This window comes from Lucilia cuprina, chromosome 5, assembly GCF_022045245.1.
Source record: "Lucilia cuprina isolate Lc7/37 chromosome 5, ASM2204524v1, whole genome shotgun sequence".
Lineage (NCBI taxonomy): Eukaryota > Metazoa > Arthropoda > Insecta > Diptera > Calliphoridae > Lucilia > Lucilia cuprina.
The window spans coordinates 58,080,342-58,089,155 of NC_060953.1; the positions used below are offsets into that span (position 1 = coordinate 58,080,342).

The 8,814-nt window shown below is 29.9% G+C and overlaps 1 protein-coding gene across 2 annotated transcripts in view; it reads right to left on the reverse strand.

Annotated features, from left to right (window-relative positions):
• Nucleotides 1-8,814, reverse strand: part of LOC111683168 — a 114,925-nt gene that overhangs the window by 47,874 nt on the left and 58,237 nt on the right. For both annotated transcript variants that reach the window (XM_046951669.1, XM_046951668.1), the window contains exon 2: nt 6,340-7,617. In XM_046951669.1, coding sequence (XP_046807625.1) covers nt 6,340-7,609 — 1,270 coding nt within the window. In that variant the 5' untranslated portion in view covers nt 7,610-7,617. The remainder of the gene's footprint in view (nt 1-6,339; nt 7,618-8,814) is intronic.

Here is an 8,814-nt window from a genome sequence, read left to right on the forward strand (position 1 = left end):
AGTCTAGTCTATAGTCTAGTCTATAGTCTAGTCTATAGTCTAGTCTATAGTCTAGTCTATAGTCTAGTCTATAGTCTAGTCTATAGTCTAGACTATAGTCTAGACTATTGTCTAGTCTATAGTCTAGACTATAGTCTAGACTATTGTCTAGTCTATAGTCTATAGTCTTGTCTATACTATTTTCCATAGCCAATCCATAGTCTAGTCAATAGTCAAATCTATAGTTTAGTCTGTAGTCTAGTTTATAGTTTAGTCTAAAGTCAAACCAATAGTTTAGTCTATTGTCTAGTTTATAGTTTAGTCTTAGTCTTTTCTGTAGTCTAATCTATGGTCTTTTATATAGTCTAGTAATAAGTCTAGTGTATGGTCTGTTGTCTGTTGTTAGAGGCTAGTCTTAAGTCTAGTCTAAAAATTAATCTATAGTCTAGTCTATAATCTAGTCTCTTCTATAGCCTATTCTATAGTCCAGTTTTTTTAGAAAACTACCTCCTTATTATCAATAAACAAGTGAATCCGTATATTAAGTGAATACCCTCGATGCCTAAAACAATTTAAATTAATTCAAATGAATCTGTGTGGGAATTTTATGTTAATTACAAATATTTTTGCTTATTAAATAAATGCAAAAATATTAAAAAATACTTATATTATCGAATACTAATATAGCCATAATAAAATAAAATATTCTAGAATCGAAATTCGAAAATTTAATTAAAATAATAAAATTTTATTAGTAGTTTTATGTATTTTTATTTTATTTCTATGAATAATAAAATTTTTTTGTCACATGTATTTGTGGATTCTATGTATGTATATAAAAAGTCGCGTTAGTGACTTACTTGTCGGAATATGTAATTACTTTTATTTTATACTGAAAACGTAATTTTTGAGTAAAAATATAAAAGTTTGTTTTTCTCGAAAACTATAAGAGATGAAGCAAAAACAGGCAAAATCTATGATGACTTCTGTTCCCTACCAATTACCGATATTCTAGTTAGAATCTTCAAAATCCTTCAGTGTTTTGTATTTATATCGCTTTAGGATAGCAACGCTCACTGGGTATAGATAGTTGTTTAATAAATTAGCTCAGTTAAAATTAAAATTTTAAATTTCTTTTTAATGTGTTATGAAATTGATTTCAAACTATTTATATTAAAAACCTCCTTTTATTACGTCCTTAGAAAATAATTACCTAACTAATAAACAACCAATCAACTAACCGACCATTCAACCATATGACCATCATTATCACCATTTATTTCAAAAATGCATTACCACCAACTGCACACATGCCATGTCCAAACACTTTGAAAATAATTATTTTTGATATTTAAACTTAAATTGATTTATTATTAAATAATGACACTATAATCATATGACTATTTATTATGACTTCATTTGGAAACAATTTTAACTGACAACTTATTTACGGACGCTCACACATACTTATGTTGCGTGTTAAAACTATTAAAGGAATTTTAAACAAAAATTCAATGAAAATCATCAATATTATGCATAAAATGGGCTGTAGTTCCTTTAATAACGCTCTCATCAAGAAAATAGTGAAAATCTGCGTTCACTCCAAAATCCCACCAAAAATCGATTTTTATATGAAAAACATAAAATCGGCTATAAATCCTTAAATAACGCTCCAATCAAGAAAATAGTGAAAATCTGTGATCACTCCAAAATCCCACCAAAAATCAATTTTTGTATGAAAAACATAAAATCGGCTGTAATTCCTTAAATAACGCTCTAATCAGGAAAATAGTGAAAATCTGTGATCACTCCAAAATGAAAAACATAAAATTGGTTGTAATTCCTTAAATAACGCTCTAATCAAAAAAATAGTGAAAATCTGTAATCACAACCAAAAATCGATTTTTATATGAAAAACATAAAATCGGCTGTAATTCCTTAAATAACTCTCTAATCAAGAAAATAGTCAAAATCTGCGTTCACTCCAAAATCCCACCAAAAATCGATTTTTATATGAAAAACATAAAATCGGCTATAAATCCTTAAATAACGCTCCAATCAAGAAAATAGTGAAAATCTGTGATCACTCCAAAATCCCACCAAAAATCAATTTTTGTATGAAAAACATAAAATCGGCTGTAATTCCTTAAATAACGCTCTAATCAGGAAAATAGTGAAAATCTGTGATCACTCCAAAATGAAAAACATAAAATTGGTTGTAATTCCTTAAATAACGCTCTAATCAAAAAAATAGTGAAAATCTGTAATCACAACCAAAAATCGATTTTTATATGAAAAACATAAAATCGGCTGTAATTCCTTAAATAACGCTCCAATCAAGAAAATAGTCAAAATCTGTGATCACTCCAAAATCCCACCAAAAATCGATTTTTATATGAAAAACATAAAATCGGCTGTAATTCCTTAAATAACGCTCTAATCAAGAAAATTGTGAAAATCTGTGATCACTCCAAAATCCCACCAAAAATCGATTTTTGTATGAAAAACATAAAATTCCTTAAATAACGCTCCAATCAAGAAAATAATGAAAATCTGTGATCACTCCAAAATCCCACCAAATCAAGAAAATTGTGAAAATCTGTGATCACTCCAAAATCCCACCAAAAATCGATTTTTGTACGAAAAATATAAAATCGGCTGTAATTCCTTAAATAACGCTCCAATCAAGAAAATAGTGAAAATCTGTGATCACTCCAAAATCCCACCAAAAATCGATTTTTGTATGAAAAACATAACATCGGCGTTATGCTCCAATCAAGAAAATAATGAAAATCTGTGATCACTCCAACACCCCACCAAAAATCGATTTTTATATGAAAAACATAAAATCGGCTGTAATTCCTTAAATAACGCTCCAATCAAGAAAATAATGGAAATCTGTGATCACTCCAAAATCCCACAAAATCAAGAAAATAGTGAAAATTTGTGATCACTTCAAAATCCAACCAAAAATCGATTTTTATATGAAAAACATAAAATCGGCTGCAATTCCCTAAATAACGCTCTAATCAAGAAAATAGTGAAAATCTGTGATCACTCCAACACCCCACCAAAAATCGATTTTTATATGAAAAACATAAAATCGGCTGTAATTCCTTAAATAACGCTTCAATCAAGAAAATAGTGAAAATCTGTGATCACTCCAAAATCCCACCAAAAATCGATTTTTATATGAAAAACATAAAATCGTCTATAAATCCTTAAATTACGCTCTAATCAAGAAAATAATGAAAATCTGTGATCACTCCAAAATCCCACCAAAAATCGATTTTTATATGAAAAACTAAAATCGTCTATAAATCCTTAAATTACGCTCTAATCAAGAAAATAGTGAAAAATTGTGATCACTCCAAAATCCCACCAAAAATCGATTTTTATATGAAAAACATAAAATCGTCTATAAATCCTTAAATTACGCTCTAATCAAGAAAATAGTGAAAATCTGTGATCACTCCAAAATCCCACTAAAAATCGATTTTTGTATGAAAAACATAAAATCGGCTGTAATTCCTTAAATAACGCTCTAATCAAGAAAATAGTGAAAATCTGTGATCACTCCAAAATCCCACCAAAAATCGATTTTTGTATGAAAAACATAAAATTCCTTAAATAACGCTCCAATCAAGAAAATAATGAAAATCTGTGATCACTCCAAAATCCCACCAAAAATTGATTTTTGTATGAAAAACATAACATCGGCGTTATGCTCCAATCAAGAAAATAATGAAAATCTGTAATCACTCCAACATCCTACCAAAAATCGATTTTTATATGTAAAACATAAAATCGGCTGTAATTCCTTAAATAACGCTCCAATCAAGAAAATAATGAAAATCTGTGATCACTTTAAAATCCCACAAAATCAAGAAAATAGTGAAATCTGTGATCACTCCAAAATCACACCAAAAATCGATTTTTATATGAAAAACATAAAATCGGCTATAAATCCTTAAATAACGCTCCAATCAAGAAAGTAGTGAAAATCTGTGATCACTCCAAAATCCCACCAAAAATCGATTTTTTTATGAAAAACATAAAATCGGCTTTAATTCCTTAAATAACGCTCCAATCAAGAAAATCTGTGATCACTTCAAAATCCCATCAAAAATCGATTTTTATATGAATAACATAAAATCGGCTATAAATTCTTAAATAACGCTCCAATCAAGAAAATAGTGAAAATCTGTGATCACTCGAAAATCCCACCAAAAATCGATTTTTATATGAAAAATTTAAAATAGGCTATAAATCCATAAATAACGCTCCAATCAAGAAAATAATGAAAATCTGTGATCACTCCAAAATCCCACCAAAAATCGATTTTTGTATGAAAAACATAACATCGGCGTTATGCTCCAATCAAGAAAATAATGAAAGTCTGTGATCACTCCAACATCCCACCAAAAATTGATTTTTATATGAAAAACATAAAATCGGTTATAAATCCTTAAATAACGCTCTAATCAAGAAAATAATGAAAATCTGTGATCACTCCAAAATCCCACAAAATCAAGAAAATAATGAAAATCTGTGATCACTCCAAAGTCCCACTAAAAATCGATTTTTATATGAAAAACATAAAATCGGTTATAAATCCTTAAATAACGCTCCAATCAAGAAAATAGTGAAAATCTGTGATCATTCCAAAATCGCACCAAAATTCGATTTTTGTATGAAAAACATAACATCGGCTGTAATTCCTTAAATAACGCTCCAATCAAGAAAATAGTGAAAATCTGTGATCACTCCAAAATCCCACCAAAAATCGATTTTTGTATGAAAAACATAAAATCGGCTTTAATTTTTTAAATAACGCCCCAATCAAGAAAATAGTCAAAATCTGTGATCACTCCAAAATCCCACCAAAAATCGATTTTTATATGAAAAACATAAAATCGGCTGTAATTCCTTAAATAACGCTCTAATCAAGAAAATATTGAAAATCTGTGATCACTCCAAAATTCCACCAAAAATCGATTTTATATGAAAATCATAAAATCGGCTATAAATCGTTAAATAACGCTCCAATCAAGAAAATAGTGAAAATCTGTGATCACTCCAAAATCCCACCAAAAATCGATTTTTGTATGAAAAACATAAAATTCCTTAAATAACGCTCTAATCAAGAAAATATTGAAAATCTGTGATTACTCCAAAATCCTACCAAAAATCAATTTTTATATGAAAAACATAAAATCGGCTGTAATTCCTTAAATAACGCTCTAATCAAGAAAATATTGAAAATCTGTGATCACTCCAAAATCCCACCAAAAATCGATTTTTGTATGAAAAATTTAAAATCGGCTATAAATCCATAAATAACGCTCCAATCAAGAAAATAGTGAAAATCTGTGATCACTCCAAAATCCCACCAAAAATCGATTTTTATATGAAAAACATAAAATCGGTTGTAATTCCTTAAATAACGCTCTAATCAAAAAAATAGTGAAAATATGTGATCTCTCCAAAATCCCACCAAAAATCGATTTTTGTATGAAAAACATAAAATCGGCTGTAATTCCTTAAATAACGCTCCAATCAAGAAAATAGTGAAAATCTGTGATCACTCCAAAATCCCACCAAAAATCGATTTTTATATGAAAAACATAAAATCGGTGGTAATTCCTTAAAAAACTCTCTAATTAAGAAAATAGAAAATCTGTGATCACTCCAAAATCCCACCAAATCAAGAAAATAATGAAAATCTGTAATCACTCCAAAATCCCACCAAAAATCGATTTTTGTATGAAAAACATAAAATCGGCTATAAATCCTTAAATAACGCTCTAATCAAGAAAATATTGAAAATCTGTGATCACTCCAAAATCCCACCAAAAATCGATTTTATATGAAAAACATAAAATCGGCTGTAATTCCTTAAATAACGCTCCAATCAAGAAAATAGTGAAAATCTGTGATCACTCAAAAATCCCACCAAATCAAGAAAATAATGAAAATAATGAAAATCTTTAATCACTCCAAAATTCCACCAAAAATCGATTTTTGTATGAAAAAACATAAAATCGGCTATAAATCCTTAAATAACGCTCCAATCAAGAAAATAGTGAAAATATGTGATCACTCCAAAATCCCACCAAAAATCGATTTGTATATGAAAAACATAAAATCCGCTGTAATTCCTTAAATAACGCTCCAATCAAGAAAATAGTGAAAATCTGTGATCACTCCAAAATCCCACCAAAAATCGATTTTTGTATGAAAAATTTAAAATCGGCTATAAATCCATAAATAACGCTCCAATCAAGAAAATAGTGAAAATCTGTGATCACTCCAAAATCCCACCAAAAATCGATTTTTGTATGAGGAACATAAACTTACGTGAGCAAAATCGTGGTTCATCACTGCCGTCGCCACAGTCATTGATATTGTTACAATATTTACTTAGAGGCACACAGCGACCATTTGTACAGCTGTATTCGGAAAGGGAACACTGTGGAATGGTGGAGGCCAACATGGGTAGAGATTTGGCTGTGAGGTCAGGCGTTAACGATGAGGATGATGATGACGACGCTGATGATAATGATGACACAGCAGCAACTACAGGTGATTCTTGCTGCTGTATTGAGGAGTTATTAAGTGCCGCAAGTGATGAAAATGACGACAATGATGCTGCTGACGATGATGAGGATGATTTTGCTGCTGCTGTTGTGGCAAACAAACAAATGAATATAATAAAAAATGTTGGCAGTTTGTGGTATGTCATCATTGTTGTGGCAATGTTTGTGGCAAGTGTTGATTTCATATGCAAAGAATCAACGATAACTCTCGATTTTCGTTGAATATCACAATCCGTTATTGTTTTTGTTATTGTTGCTGCTGTTGTTTGTTTGGTTTGTAGTGCATTTGTGGCAGTATTTAAGGGAGTTAATAAAGTGTCAATGGTCGTCATTGGTGTAGCTGGTAGTGTTGGACTGATGGTGGTGGCATACCAACTTGGTTTATGCAAACAATTGTTGTCGTTAATGTTGTTGTTAGTAATGTATGTGTATTGCTTTTGTTGCTGCAGTTGTTTGTGGCGCCATTTTAATGTTATTGCATTTTCTATCACATCCATTGATGGGGCACATTGTTTCAATGTAAAATCTGGTTGCAACTTTTGGGTTTCCTGGAGTTGCAGCTGTACTATTTGATTTTGTTTTTCACTAACATTGTGTTGTTCTATTGTTGTGTTACTACATCCCATGCTATTATATGTGTCTGTAGTTATTGCTGTTGTGTGAGTTGTAGTTGTGTTGCAAGTGGAAGTAGTTGGAGTTGTTTTCGTAAAACAATTGTTCTTAAAGTTTATTTGTTGTTGCAGCTCTTGTTGTCGTTGTTTTTGCTGCACTTTAAAACCATTAGTTAAATTGCTCATGTTTGCCACATCGTCTTGCACATTCTTTTTGTTTTTGTTTTCTCTGTTGCTGCTCTGGTTTATATTTATATTTTGATAGTTATTGTGGCTTATTGCTTTTGTTGTTGTTATTGATATTGTTGTCGTTGACGTTGCCCTTACTGCATTTGGCTCCATTTGACATTGTTTTTGCTGCTGCTGTCGTTGTTGCATATCTTTTCTGTTTTTGTATTTCTGTCGCCATTTTATAGTCATTTTTATAACTAAAAAATTAAAGAAAAAATCACATTACATATAAAGAATTTGGAGTAAGATATCGTGCATATAACATGTTATTTAGTAATAATAATAACAAAAGTTTTTCTTTTTTCACTTAAAAGTAAGTATTATTTTTATTTGAAGTAAAAACAAAGTGCTATTTGGGGATTTTAATAATGATTAAAAATTATTAAAAATATTACAAAATAATTTTTTGTGGATGTAGAAATCTATTTAATTGGAATTATATTTTTATTGTAAATTTTCTTTTAAGAAATCGGACATTATATTTAGAATAGTAAAATAAAATAAATGTTGTTGCCAAGCTCAATTGTCTTTAACTTTAGCTTTATAAGAGCAATATTAAAATTTGGTTTTTCCGTTTGTAATTTCTATAAAAACAAATGCAAAGACAAAATAATTAATTATACGACCCTGTAAATCCTTATCCTTGAATTGAGACTATAGACTAGACTATAGACTAGACTATAGACTAGACTATAGACTAGACTAGACTATAGACTAGACTATAGACTAGACTAGACTAGACTATAGACTAGACTATAGACTATAGACTATATACTATGGACTATAGACTATAGACTATAGACTATAGACTATAGACTATAGACTATAGACTATAGACTATAGACTATAGACTATAGACTATAGACTATAGACTATAGACTATAGACTATAGACTATAGACTATAAACTATAGACTATAGACTATAGACTATAGAATATGGACTATAGACTATAGACTAGGTACAGTGAAATAACTCCCAAATGAAATAACTCCCAACGGGTAAAATGAAATAACACCCAATCAACTGTCCATACAAATTGGGAATTATTTCATATGAAATAACTCCCAATTTGTTGGAACTTATTTCATATTTTAATGTTACTGAAATGAAATAACTCCCAATAAAATTTTTGTTGGGAATTATTTCATTTTTTGAAGAAATTAGGAGATGTTTCATATGTATTGGAAGTTATTTCATTTATGTAAATTTTGTTGAAATTGGAAGTTATTTCATTCTTGTTGGGAGTTATTTCATTTTGTGGTAATAATTTTCCAAATTTTGGTCGATAATGCATTTTGGATCCTTAAACAAGTGTCGTGGACAGCCGGCCTTCGGCCGGGCGCAAGGGTTTAAAACTCTGGGGTATTTCGAATACTGGCTTCGCTAAATTTA